We start from the raw sequence: 14,740 nt of genomic DNA on the forward strand, positions 1-14,740 counted from the left end.
GTAAGATTACATATTGGATCATGACTGACTGTAAACTAACTGTTACATCCTCCTGTTACATCAACATACATCATTCTACAAACACCCAGGTGAAGTTACAATAAGCAAAAACATTTGAGTGGAGGTGGCCTTTAAATATAAAGAGTATGCTTTCAGTGTTGCTTCAGTAATATTGGTGGTGGACAAAATGAATATTTACTGTAGTAATTAGTCCCGGTGCATTACAAAAAGAAGTATACCAATCATATGTAGGGCTACCACAAATAACATATTTGGCAGCAAAAACTAGCGAGGCTTTTATTTTGAATCACAGGGCCGGAAATTCTACATGTCATCGTAGCTACTTGACACCGTTCAGTCCTCACATTTTACAGAGGAATGCAGCTGTCGTAGCCAACTGTACTGTAAGTACCCGTTGTTGCATTGCCTTCACAATTTATTTGGTTAAATATGTGCCTTTCTGACAATATTCTAGTGTCGTTAATCGTATATTTTCCAAAGTGAAGTCATAGACAGCGAGAGCCGGTGTTTATACAGCAGGTTAGCTAGATACGCAGCTAGGCTAGCGTTAGCTCTCTTCCGTCGTCGGGATTCCCTTAATTCTTCCTTTAAAACAGTTTGTACTCCTTTAATCTTGAAAAAGTTAATAGGTTGTACCTTTGGCCCGCGTTTACCACTGTGTTTGTAGCAATTAGCTCGATCTTTATGCTGTTGATATGAATGATAATCCACGGGGAAAATGTCTCTGGTTCCTGCTAGTAACACAAGCAGCAGAGTCGCTACTCAGCATCTTGTACAGCGCCCAGCGGTGTGTTATAAGCTAAAATCAGAAATTGTTTTATTTTAATAGGTTTTTTTTTTTATAGACTAGGCACAATAATAGTTTCCAAGGAGGAAACTGACATATAGGCGGGAGTATAGCTTAACCCCCAGTCCCTTTAATTGAGTCAGAGATAGCTGGTCCAGGGAGGAGATGATGTAAGTAGGACTGGTATGCAGGGGTCTGACATCAGCCAGAAAGTCTCTGAAAACTAAAGCTGTGTTGACTCGGGCCAAATAAGGAGGAAAGAAGGCAGGTAATAGGAAGTGAATGTCCCTGTAAGTGGAAAATGTTTATTTTGGCTTACACCAAAGACTTTTAAACCCACTCACATGGCATTGTTTTGGTCCCTGTGCTGTCTGTCACTGCCAGTCTCTATAGGGTTTATAACTTATTCTATTTTCTTTTTCACTGCAGTGAATCTCAAGGCTTCACTCCTATCATACCATGGCTGGCTTCAGGCAAGAGGATGTCGAGTTGTATTATGAAATGGGAGAGGAACTGGGCAGGTATGTGACATTTCTTCTCTGACAAAACACATTGTGTTTGTAAGCATCCAGCTAAAACCTCTACATACAAACACACTGTTCATACTGGGCCTTAACATGTCTTGGGTCTCGCAGTTGCTGGTCGACTGCTCCAAATACTAGTTTCAGTCCACACAAAACACATAAATGATGCTTTTGGATCTATTCATTTACACATTTGAAGGTTATCAGAGAGTCATGTCATCAACACACTGTTTGTTCTGTTGTGTGAATACAAATTGCCACCTGTTTGCGTTGGAAAACATTATTTTTTAGTTCGTAGTGTGTACATAGAATGACAGTAGATTTTCAGATGTTAAACAAATCAGACAAGTTTGTATGACAAGGTACCAATTTGCATCCTCAGATATTTTTTCTAGCCATGGGCAGTGCACATATGTCTGTTTTTCTGATTATTAGTGCTTGTAGGTTTCCATGAATTAAAGCAAATGTTAGTATGAAGAGTAATAAAATCACACTTGATTGCTTGAGATGTACTCTAGATGCATTTTGATGCCAGGTGTGAAGTGCAGTCCTTCCAAAACTTTACATCTGAACAGGGCCAAAATATTATCGGTAACATATAAAAAAAAAAAAAACTTTTACACTGCCCTGTGAATGAGTCTTCAAATTTTAGAAGGTTAAAATCAACTTTCTATCTTAGCTATTTTCTTTCTGCAGTAATGCAGCAAAAGCATGACATCACTGCTTTTCAATGTGCCTTTCCACCTCTGCTGTGGTGTAGTGTCTCGAGAGGGCACTGTGTGTGTGTGTGTGTGTGTGTGTGTGTGTGTGTGTGTGTGTGTGTGTGCTCTGATAGAAAGGTATGCAGACATTGAATGGGTGAAAATTAAATTCTCTGCACAGACATGCATTGTTAGATGGTAGATTTTTTATTCCTTGCCACAGATTACATTCTGTTGGTTGCCATTCATTTCCTAACAAAGCTATAGACTACATACATAATATTTCCATTATTTTTACTTACAGTAATACATATGGCTCTGTGCTGACCATGTACTGTTGTTCTTCCAGTTGCTTCAGCATCACGTCACATGTGTTAGGTTTGTTTACCTTCTACTAAGACAACGAAGAATCATTTTCACTACCAACTATTTTATCAATTATTTTTTTCATTAATCCATCACTTAATCTCGTGTAAACAAACCCAGGGGTCGGGACCTTGTGGTGGGTCCCCATAATAAATCTGTATCCTGCATCCTCATTAATACAACTTAAAGTTTCCTAAAAGAAGAGGAAAAAGTCTTCTATTTGTTTCCTATGTAGATCAACTTTTTCCAAGTATTTTCCAAAATCATTGAGTTTCATCATTCTGTTGCACCAACATGCCCTCTCCTCTCTTGTTTTATAGATACAGACTCACAACTCATGAAAATAGTTCAAACATGTTGATTTCTAAAAAAAGACTGAAATACTCTCACTGCAGTGGCAGATTCTTTTTATTTTTGTTAAGAAAATTAGGTTTTTATAATTTAATTACAAACAGAACTGACTTGATAAGGTATTATATTTATACAGTGATTTATCTTGTGAAATTAGATTTGGTCACTTTTTTTGGGCCACTTAAAATCCCTCATATGAAGCAATCTTCGGAAGAAAAATCACTCTTCAGTTTAACATCGACGCCATTATCTATATTTATAAAAAAGTTTGGACACACTGACTTAGTCAAAAACAATCATCACCCAAGTGATGTCTTGATATAGCTGTATGTGGCTGTATGTGGCTGTATGTACTCTGACCAGCAGCCAAGAATGAAATCATTAGAATAACATGAAGCTGTAAAAACACAAAAAGCAAATCTAAGTAGCTGTGCTGATTTAACTGGCTACTTTGCTATTCTTACTTGATAAATGACTATAAAGATCACAGACTAACTATTATCATCAAAATTGGAGACAATTTTCTTTCAATTGCCAAGAAATAAAGTAATCATTTAAGTCCTATTTACTTTTGCATGTAAGAAATAATATTGCTCTTATTTATTCACACCTCTGTTCTCTCTCTCCTGTAGTGGACAGTTTGCCATTGTTCGCAAGTGCAAGGAGAAAAGCACAAGTATCGAGTACGCTGCGAAGTTCATAAAGAAGCGGCGACTGTCATCCAGCCGGCGAGGAGTGAGCCGTGAAGAGATCGAGCGCGAGGTCAACATCCTGCGGGAGATTCAGCACAGCAACATCATCACCCTGCACGACATCTTTGAAAACAAGACGGACGTGATCCTGATCCTGGAGCTGGTGTCAGGAGGAGAGCTGTTCGACTTCCTGGCTGAGAAAGAATCTCTGACGGAGGAGGAGGCCACCCAGTTTCTCAAACAGATCCTGGACGGTGTTCAGTATCTCCACTCCAAACGGATCGCTCACTTTGACCTCAAGGTCAGCAGTCTGTATGTTTGAGACCGCTTGTATGTGAGGCTCTGGGCCAACAGTCGTAAATGACATGTTGACGAGAAGTTCAGGTGTTAGAAGAAGTTATGTTGTACTATAAGTATCTGGCACTTCTGTGTTCTGAGATTTTTCCGTCTGTAACGCAGGACTGTTGACAGGCTGACACGCTGTCCTGCTGCTTGTGAGAAAAATGTATACAGTCTATGGGCAGAAAAGCAGAAAGATATATTTGGCTTATGATTTCTGTAGAGTTGCAATGGTTAATCAGTCCATTGATTAGTTAGAAAGAAAATAAAGTAGCATCTATTTACATAATTTATCATTTCAGCCATTGTTCAGGCAAACATGTTAAACATTTTCTTGTTTTAGATTCTCAGACATGAAAATTTGCTGCTTCTCTTTGACATATTTGAAATACATTTTGTTTTTTTGGACTAATGAACAGACAAATCAGGCAATTTTAAGATGTTGCCTTGGGCTGTAGGGAGTTTCTTTTTATAGACCAAACTAAAATAATCGAGAAAATGATTAGCAGCGAAAAGGAAAATAATCATTAGTTGCAGCTCTAGATTGGTGAATAATGTGATGATATGGTGGCGATGATTATTCCCTTATTGATCTTTAGGTCACATGGACATGACCAGTTATTAAGACTTGTGTCTGTTGAATGTATAAATAAGCAACTGTATGCCATATAATCCCAAGTGGCCAAAACATCTATTAATACAGCTTTAATCTAAGATCAAGGGAAAGTAAATGCCCTGGTAACATGTTCTACTTTCTCTCTGTGTATATGTGTACAAAATTCAAACATTTCCTCCTTCTCGCACGGTTTCTTCAGCCTGAGAATATCATGCTGCTGGACAAGAACGTCCCCAACCCCAGGATCAAACTGATTGACTTTGGGATTGCTCATCAGATTAAAGCAGGAAACGAGTTCAAGAACATCTTTGGAACACCAGAGTTTGTTGGTGAGATCTCCCCCCCCCCCCCCCTACATATCCATTTCACACAGTTAGAACGTTTCACTTTGAAAATCCTAATTCAGTTCTTGTGCTGGTTTGTGCCCACGCTGGCAAGTGAGGTAAACCTTGTAAGTGGATGTTTCGGATCACATCTGGTTTGAATTAAAGTGTTCATTCCTCTGTGCTTTACAGCGCCAGAAATAGTCAACTATGAGCCACTTGGACTGGAGGCGGACATGTGGTAAGATGTGAACTTGTGTTTTTTTCCCTTCTGAAGATGTGTTCTCATGCGACAGTTTCCACTCATGTTTGGTTCTTCTCTACTCTGCAGGAGCATCGGAGTAATCACATACATTCTGTGAGTAATGCTTCACATCATGACTGGCTGTTGTCATTTGTAGAAGCAGAAATCACTTCACCCCTCCTCCATGTGTCATCTAAAGCGAAGCCTCTCTCTGTGTTAGGTTGAGTGGTGCTTCACCGTTTCTTGGCGAGACCAAGCAGGAGACCCTGACTAACATCTCAGCTGTCAACTACGACTTTGATGAGGAGTATTTCAGCAACACCAGCGAGCTGGCCAAAGACTTCATACGCCGTCTGTTGGTCAAGGATCCAAAGTAAGAATATCTTCTCATTCGACGCCACAAGAAAAAGAGAGAAATGTCTTTTCTGTAAACATATGAAAGTGTAAACTCTGTCATTTTCTCACCAGTGGATTATTTTCTCTTGTAGGAAGAGAATGACGATTGATGACAGTCTCGAGCACCCCTGGATTAAGGTGGGTGTTGTATCCAGCATTTATATCTGGTTTTACAGTATAATATTCACAGTCATGTTTGCAACTGAACTGCTGCGCTGTCTATTCATATTAACAAACTTTTTATCTGTTTTTTTATTTTTATAATTAAGAAATATTTCAAAGGTCTGTCATTTTATATTCTGAAAGTGCTGAGAACTGAATGCATGCTCTTGTGTCTACATGACTATATTAGAACAATATATTAATACAATATAAAAAAATTAATAATAATTTTGCACAGTACAGTACTCCAGTGCTGGCCTCTCTTCATTAGCTGTTAGTATAGTTTAAGATTCAGTAAAAAATTATAACTTTTACCTATCAGGCTCTACACAGTGTAGCCCCTACGTGCATGTCTGAATTGTTACTGTAAGTAGTGTATATGTTGGCTGAAAACTAACAAAAAAATTGTAGTAGAGGAATGCCAAAGATGTTTGAGGTCATTTAGAAGCAGTCCAGTTTCACTACATGATTTTTCAGCCAGAGAGCTGCTGTTAAGTTATTGACTAACTGCAAAAGAACATATCTTGGCCACAATTCTTTGATTAATCAAATTTAAGCACTGTTTGTTTATGTGGTGTGTTTATGTAACAAAATGAGTTTAATAGCAATATATCAAACATCAGTATCGGTGTTGGCCTCAAAAAGCCAGTGTCAGTCGGGGTATGTTATCGAATCACCTCAAACCTTTGAATTTTTCCTCTCCAGGTAATTAAGAGAAGGAACGTGCGTCCTGAGGAGAGAGACCACAAGCCTGAGCGTCGGCGCCTGAAGACCACTCGTCTGAAGGAGTACACCATCAAGTCCCACTCCAGCATGCCACCTAACAACACCTACGTCAACTTTGAGCGCTTCTCCCAGGTGCTCGAGGAGATCGCAGCGGCAGAGGAAGGCCTGAAAGATCTGGAGCGCAATCAGCGCTCGTGCCAGGAGGATGTGGCGGCGCTGCTGTCCATCTACGAGGAGAAGGAGGGTTGGTACAAGGAGGAGAACCAGAGCATCTCCAGCGACCTGAGCCATATCCGGCAAGAGCTGCACCGCTCTCAGGCTCAGCGCAAGAAGTGTCAGGAGGACGCCCGGGTCACCATGCAGGCCGCCAACATCCTCAAGCGCAAGTTCGGGCGCCTGGAGAACCGCTACGAGGTCCTGGCTGAGCAGGTGGCCTCTGAGGTCCGCTGGGTGGAGGAACTGGTCAAGTCCATATCTGCAGAGAAGGACGGGCTCAGCTCCGGCAGCAGGGCTGACGTCCAACAATGACATTTTCATTCTCAAGTATCCTCCTGCCCGTCTTCTCTGCATGCGTGCTACGCAGCAGAGTTGGAGTGGGTCAGTTGTCATCATAAGCTATGCTGCTGCCCATCGGGAAAAATGTTCCACCCTTTTTATGTCATGCTTGAGAATACCAGCAAGAAGCAGAGAGGCAATATACTGAACCCATTCCCCCACGAAGAGGCTCATTCCAGTGTTTTATAAATTAATTTATGATTTTAGAGATTTTACGTACTATAATTCAGCTGCATCAGAGTTAACAAAATTATTTGCAAGCTACATTGGCTTTTTTTGCCGTTGTCGGTATTGCAGTTGGAGAATGCATTTGTTTCTTTTTGTTACCGTGGTTATCTTTTTAGACACTAAATTACGTCTGAACTGTCCAGTGCTTTAAAAGACATAGACATCTGCTTATTTACTCCAGCCTCAGGTTATTGGCCAGTTATGTGAGAAAGTGTGACAATATACAGCTTAAAGTATCAGGTTTGCACAGAAGTCAGGGGTATTTATTTATCCGTTTACGTGCATTTCAGATTTGATTGCAGCTGACATTGAATTTCTCTCATGTATTGGGACAGAGTGTCGACTGTAAAGGATGCAATAAACACAAACCCTCAGCATAGAAGATTTAGGTTAATGCTTTGCTTTACAGGTCTGTTATTACCTCAGTTTGGTAATTGTTACAGGGAAAATAGACACGCTGTCATTTCAATTAGTTCAATTAGTTGTGATTTGCAGAAAGATTTCAAAGAAAGATATTGCTCCATTTAAACCCCAGTAAATATTCTTTAATCATTCATTTACTTTATCTTTTTTATATTTGCTGAATTTTATTTGTTTGTAGACTCAGTTCACATTTGCATGTTCAGCTCACCTGCTGTCCCCCAAATAACATGGTTCTCTCCAGGAAACTTCCTAGGTAATTATTTGCAAATGAGAATCAGAATTTATGGACCTGTAAAATAAAGCGTTGCCAGATTTGAGAATGTAGAAACTCATCTTTGCAGTGCCTGTAAACTGATCGACCTTATTGCCTCTGCAAGCACTCATCTGTTACTGAATGACATTTCTATCACATTGATATCGCTCAATGTCTTAAAAGCAACAACTTTTGCACAGCAGCCTTGTAAACCAAATAGTGTGCATGGAAACTTACTGTATCTCTGTTAGTTTTTCTGTTTTCATTCACACCATCCCTGCACACTTAAAACATTCCACTGATGCGTTTCACATCCAGGCAACACATTCCCCATGTATAGCATAGAAAGTATATGATATAGTCAATAGTATTTTTCAGTAGAGAAATGTACCCGTTTGCACTTAAATGATTATAGCAGTGTTCCAAAAATATGTTTTAATCTGTCTCTAAGGTGTAAGAAAGAGCTGAAAAATGAAACTGTCTGGGTTTGTTTCAAATAAACAAAGTTATCACTGTAACTAAATCTCACTTATCTGTTGTTATTGTGTGAATGAGAACTCTCTTTACTCTATCTAATGGTAAGATTATTATTCAGGTTGGCAAATCTACCAAGTTTCCTATTGTTGGGTGACGCAGGCGACACCTTGTAAAACACCTTGAACTGAGCTCAGTATCAAGTATCAAGAAGGCCCCCTGGTGGTGATGTAACAAAATACATGATATATTAAAAAGGCGCCTTCAGTTTGAATCTTATATCTTGTACTTTCAGAGAATTAAACATTTCTAAGAATCTGTACTTAATGTTATTATGTGTATTGTAATTATTTCATAGTTGCTTTCATGTGCTGAAAGCATCAAAAAGTATGTTTATGAATAAGATAAACAAGATAAACTCCTCACACTGTAAAAAAATAATTTTGTTATTATAGACAATATAATAAAAGTAAAACAATGTTTGTTTTTAAGTGGTTTTATTTGTATATTAATTATGGCAATAATACAATATTAAATAACAATAAATAAGCTTGTTATCAGTTATCTTTCAGAATTCATCACAACTGTTTGCTGATGATAAATGTATCAAACTCCTTCCCCAAGATAATAGGCAATAATCTGTAAACTTTGTAATTGTACAGCATCCTGTATGTGTAATAATGTAAATGTTAAGTTGTTCTCTTTGTTTACAAATGATACAAAGAACTTTTAAAACCATTTTGAAACAAATGGATAACTGGAGCTACAATCACTACAATGGAATAACCAGAGGTCATAGAAAGAACTATTCTTCTGTGTGTTAAAATCAGCCGTGAGAATGAGCGGACTTCAATCTGAAACCACAGCTGGAACAGCTGGAGGTGGCAGCAGTGAAATCCTTGGCAGTGGTCTCAGGAAAACTGCAGTCTGTGCGTTCATGATTTCGGTCCAACATGATCCGCGCTGACCGACCATGCGGACAAGTCAGACGGACGAGTGGTGCTTCCCTGTTGTCTCTGCAGAATTGGAGAGAAAGAGAAAAGACCATTGTTCTGTTTTTCTTCATCCCGGTCCAGAGCAGCACAAAACTCTTTCTTGGAGTCGGAGAGTAGGAATGTTAATTGCTTATGCATCTTTCAGAGAGTTTATGTGGGCACAGAGTTTCAGTGCAGGTCCCAGTTTAAGGTTCATGGTGCTGACCAGGTGATCCTCAGTGAGAAGCAGCAGAGCCTGTCCGTCTATTTCCTGGGAGCGAAATTCTTCAGCGACATCCTGACCTCCTGGAGAGAAGAGAAGGTAGAGAGTGTCTCCTGTTCATTTTCATGTTGGCAGATATTTACAAACTTATGATCTTTATGTGACTATTTATTGGGGCTGAAACTAATGATTATTTTCATTATTTCATCTTTTTTTTTTTTACCTTTTCTAAAAATGCTGTTTTTTTTAAATTTTTTTATTTGAGCAGGTTAATATATTTGGATGTTTGTTATGCTGAAAATGTATTTTATTTTGCCATCACATCACATCATGAACAGAGACCTCGCAAACCAGTTTAAATGCCAGCTGTATTTTTTTTTTTTTTTTTTAGGGAATCCTAACTTTCTAATCTAAAATAAAACACACTTTTAAGGTGTCACAGCACTGAGCACTGACTGGTGGCTAAGTGAACTCTCAGTGATGTGCAGTGCAAAACACATGCAAATGACCACTGTACAGTGATGCAGCTATTAAAATGAGCTGTACGTCTTCTTTAGTTTCTGCCTGTTTTGCCACAGAGGTCATTTTCCCTCATGTAGCCACGCCTCTTATTGGATTTTATAACACAACAGGAGCATTTTGCAGCTTTTCAAATGCATAAAGTACTTGCTCAATTAATTAGAAAGTATTTGTCCTCATGGTCATTTGGCATGTTAATCCGAATATAACGAAGAAATTGCAACAGGAGAGAACAGTAAATAGCTAGTAGGATCATAGAATTGAATTCTAGTAAAACTTCTATCCTGATACACAGCATGTGGCCAAATTCTGTCTATCGTCAGTCGTGCAGTACCTGGCAGAGAGTTGATATAAGAAAACACTTGTTCCACGTTCCACTGCGATGGACAGCCGACGTCTTCCTCTCCGTCGGAAACACTGATCGTTTCTGGCATCCTCTGCTCTCTCTCCTGCTCTCTCGCCCTCTCTCGCTCCCTCTCAGCCTGCTTCCTGAGCCTGGTCTTCATGGGAACAGGAGGCTCATCTTCCTCCTCCTCCTCCTCCTCCTCTTCTTCCTCCTCCTCCTCCTCCTCCTGCGCCTCCTCCTCCTCCTCTCTCAGTGAGCACTGCTGGGTCTCCTCTGAGCCACATGACCCGTGAGCCTGTGGAGCGCAAAGACGATATATTCTGTGTTTTTCTTTAGGGTTACACTACTTACACTTCAGTTAAAAACAGTTTAATGATGTTTTCAGAATAAATAAATGTTACTATTGCACTTATTATTAAAGATTATAGCAACATCAGCTTTTGTCTACATCAGCCTTCAAAAACATGGTACAGTTAAATCTAAATATCATTTGATTGAATTGATGTATTCAATATTAAATTCTTGACTCCATGAAAGGAGCAGAACAGAGTTATTTTAAGGATGATGCGACTTTACCACATTTCAATTAAATTTTAAGGACTCACTGTCATTTTTACCATTAACTCTTTTATTTTTATGGAGTTATTTTTAATTAAAAGAATTTCATTAGAATTTTTGCATTTTATTTTTTTCATTTTGTGTTCTATTAATTTTTTTCTCTACTTTTTTCTTACTACTTTTTCCTGTCTTTTTTCACTGTGTTGTTTGATTGTAAAGCACTTTGTAACTTTGATTAGAGAAGGGCCATATTAATAGTTTGTTGCGGCCCTGCCTTTACTTGTAGTAGTAGTCGTAGTAGTAGTAGTAGTAGTAGTAGTAGTAGTAGTAGTAGTAGTCGTAGTAATCATACCTTTTCAATCTGTGAACACAATACATTTTGAGCCAGGTTGAAAAATGGCTGTTTTACAGTTGTCATTGTCTATAAAGTCTTATAGACCAATGGTTTCTAACCGGGGGCTGAAAGATAACCCTGATGATTAACAGGACACAGAGAGCAGAAAAAAAAGGCTTGGACTTTCCTTCGTCCTTGCTTTCTTTGTTCTCATAGTTTACTGAATAATTTTGTCTATCCCCTCCGGCCTCCTAAAATGACTTGAATAAAACAAGGGAGTTCTTCAGTTGAACTGGTCACAACTTGACACCATACACCGCCAGTGATGAAGGTCACAAGTGGTCGTTGCTTCTTTTGAAGTGTCGTGGGCCAGAAAGGTTGGAAACCACTGTTACAGACATTAAAACTGTCTATAGAAACATTAGGTCCCTAAACACACAGAACTCACTGAAAGAACCCAGGGCTCTTTTTGAAGATTTATCCTGTACAGTTGTACAAATGTGACTGTTCCCCAGAGAGCAGCTCGTCTTAAGGACCAGTGATCCCTGTAGCACCTCTGTATTTTCCTGGATGCATGAGGTCAGTGATATTAACTGACCTGTCTCAGGAAATGTTCTCTGGAGGCTCCATTGACTCTGCTGGGGGGTCGTCCTCTCCGGCCCATTGGCCTGTGACCCCAGCGGCCTGCTCTCAGCAGGGTGATACGCTTAGTGCAGCTCACACTGAACCTAAACATAGAGAGTCAGTCACAAAATATCAGAGTGGATTTGTACTATGTATGTACTATGTAGACAATTAGACAGGCATTAGCCATTTGTGAGCTGATGGTCTACATCTGCGTCCTCTCTTTAATGCCCTGGATGGAGACTCAGAGGGAAACATGGGAGTGATTATGCACTTGAGACTTTTTCTTATGACCCAAATGGAGCTTAATGGACTCCACACGTCAGATGACGTTTGTCACCACCAGAGGAACAGGCAGCATTTTCACTTGTCACGTGTGGCAGACAAAATAAACCTTATACATAATTTTTTATCTTTTTCTCAGACTGTGTAGTAAGCAGATATATCACACTAACACTGAAACAGGGCAAACATAAAATGCTGCATAAGAGCTGCATAATAAAATATCCAACATTACCAACCGCTGTAAAGGATAAAGCTAGCATTTTTCAGTGTTTCATACTTTCAGCCCCACCTGTACTGGTTATTACTTGAGATATAAATGTGCCACAAATACAGTAATTTAATGTTTCAAAAGATCATGTAATTTCCTAAAACAGCTGGGCACTGTAGTTTCATGCAAATGTTACTTCAACAGAAGTAGGCAGTCTATTTGTTGGGGACTATTTTCAGCAGCAGATTAATACATGAGTATTCCTGGCAGAATGTCAGTGTTTGTGGCATTAACTCTACATAAACTTAAAGTAGTCTAACTGCTAATTTTGGTTTAACCTCAAATGTGTGTTTTTAATTTGTTTTTTTTAGACTATAATTGAGCTCTGTGGCCGAGAGGCTTTGGGTCCACACACAATACTTGTTATTACAATCAATCAGTTGTTGGTTTTGTTCTACTCTGGAATCTATTGGCAATAACAAATATAGAATAATGCCTGTTGCTTGACATTACTATCTGAGAACTACAAATATGTTAATCACATCTTGATGTTGGTGCGGTTTATTTACCTTCTGACACACGTCATGGAGCAGAATCGCTTGGAGCGCAGAAACGTCTCAGCATAACCTCTGCTCCCGCAGTATTCACACTGCAGCACACCTGCAACACTCTCGCCCAGCTCTGTAACTTCAGAGGACCAGCTGTTAGTAACATATGCACACACGCACGCACACACGCACACACACACACCCCCACTCCACATACGCACAGTCCTCACCATCTGCCGTAGGGCCATCGTTTTCCATTTCAGAGTCTGTTGAATCTGACTGGTCAGCATCCAGAGGACTGTCCTCTGCTGCTGCATCCCCGTTGCTGTGGATCTCCTGGGACTCTGGAAGTGAAGCTTGCTGGTCCGCTAAGAGTGAGGAAGGACCCACCTGCATTTCGAGGAGCATTTAAAAAAGGAAACGCCTTACATAATGATATGGAAGGACATGAGCAATGTATATAGATAGGGAGTAGTTTTCAAATGTCATTCAATTACTACATATATATCTTATTTAATATAATATTAAATAATATTAAATAAATATTCTATTATGTTTTAATTGACTGTGGCACTTTCTTGGTCTGGAGTAAATGAAGAAATAGTGGTGCTGGTGATATTTGTTTTTTTTTGTCAACAAATCCCTTTAAAAGAACAAAGCTGACAATGAATGGATGAATCTTACATATACCGTCGTACTGCTGTAAATACTCTGAAGTAATACTGAGAGATTGCTGAGTCTAAAAAATAAAACTAGAAATTTGTGCCACATTTTAAAGATTTATATCTTCAGTAGAAACATGTGGGTCAGGGGTAGGAAAGTCATAAAGTATTGAGGATCGTGATTTGTTGACAATAAGAAAAATATGGAATAACACCACTGTTAGCCTTTAAAGATAATACTAAAATACACGCTAAACTACTTTCAGCTGTTCTAAATATCTAAAAAGTCTAAAAGACTGTAGTATCCTAAATACTTCTGGAGTTAGATAGAGGGAGCTGTAGGATCCATGGGTGGACCTGACAGGAAGTCCTGTCAGGAAGTATTTTATATAGGAAGTGATGTATGGATTGGGGGCTCTTTTGTCTGTCACTATCATCGATTAAAAGCCAAGAAATATATGATGGCGAGTTCTGTGTCCTCCTTGTGCTGCCTGGGCTCACAATATTACATATGGCGACGAGGATAATTTGGAGAAGAGTTTTTTGCCCTGCTCTCTGGCCACTGTGGAAGGAATTGCTTCTTTGATTGGAGGATAGGACTCCAGGTGAACAAAGGACTTGGGGGAAGGGAGGAAGACACATGCAGGTGAGATGGCAACTGCCACCATTTGATCCAAAAGTGCAAGCTTGGGAGGAATATTGCGAAATAATGGAACACTTCTTTATTGCAAATGTTATTGAGGAAGAAGAGATAAAGAAGTCCATTTTGCTTAGTGTGGTGGGAGCACAAACTTACAGTTTGATGAGAAACCTCTTAAGTCCTGCAAAACCAGGAGAGAAGACTTTTGGACAACTGGTAACTTTATTAAAGAACCACTTTAACCCCAAGCCAAGTGAAATTGTCCAGAGATTTAAATTTAATTCACGCTTGAGAAGATCCCCCGAATCTGTGTCTGAATATGTGGCAGAATTAAGGAAATTGGCACAAGATTGTGATTATGGAGCAACACTTTCACAAATGTTACGGGATAACTGTATGTGGAATAAATGATGACCGCCCTGTTCTAGCACAAGCAATGGAATCTGCCAACAAGAATGTGCAGGATTTGCAAAGTAAGGCAGGAGCCATGTCCTGTAATGCAGTGAGGGCTGGAGGATCAGAGAGCCAGAGAAGAGCAGAAAAAGATAAAGATTGTTATCGCTGTAACGGTAAACATTCACCTGAGGACTGTTCAAAAAGGAAAAGTGTCATGCCTGTGGAATAACTGGACACACCCC

The 14,740-nt window shown here is 39.4% G+C and overlaps 2 protein-coding genes across 2 annotated transcripts in view; one reads left to right on the forward strand and one right to left on the reverse strand.

Annotated features, from left to right (window-relative positions):
• The first annotated feature begins 319 nt into the window (after positions 1-319).
• dapk3 (death-associated protein kinase 3) lies at positions 320-8,230 on the forward strand. Its single transcript, XM_023425419.2, has 9 exons — positions 320-404; positions 1,238-1,329; positions 3,383-3,743; positions 4,597-4,726; positions 4,913-4,961; positions 5,052-5,078; positions 5,185-5,337; positions 5,453-5,498; positions 6,228-8,230. Exons 2-9 carry the CDS (start codon positions 1,268-1,270, stop codon positions 6,774-6,776), a joined length of 1,377 nt encoding a protein of 458 aa, XP_023281187.1. The 5' UTR covers positions 320-404; positions 1,238-1,267; the 3' UTR covers positions 6,777-8,230.
• A 431-nt stretch (positions 8,231-8,661) lies between these two features.
• Positions 8,662-14,740, reverse strand: part of phc3a (polyhomeotic homolog 3a) — a 16,940-nt gene continuing 10,861 nt past the window's right edge. Inside the window, exons 10-14 of the mRNA XM_087179051.1 lie at positions 13,031-13,190; positions 12,822-12,939; positions 11,734-11,863; positions 10,232-10,538; positions 8,662-9,461 (exon numbers count right to left, since the gene is read on the reverse strand). Of these exons, the coding sequence (XP_087035177.1) occupies positions 9,307-9,461; positions 10,232-10,538; positions 11,734-11,863; positions 12,822-12,939; positions 13,031-13,190 (870 nt within the window). The 3' untranslated portion in view covers positions 8,662-9,306. The remainder of the gene's footprint in view (positions 9,462-10,231; positions 10,539-11,733; positions 11,864-12,821; positions 12,940-13,030; positions 13,191-14,740) is intronic.

Source organism: Seriola lalandi, unplaced genomic scaffold (genome assembly GCF_002814215.2).
Source record: "Seriola lalandi dorsalis isolate HSWRI2012SDOR001 ecotype SW California unplaced genomic scaffold, Sedor1 jcf7180002054777, whole genome shotgun sequence".
In the NCBI taxonomy this organism is placed as follows: domain Eukaryota; kingdom Metazoa; phylum Chordata; class Actinopteri; order Carangiformes; family Carangidae; genus Seriola; species Seriola lalandi.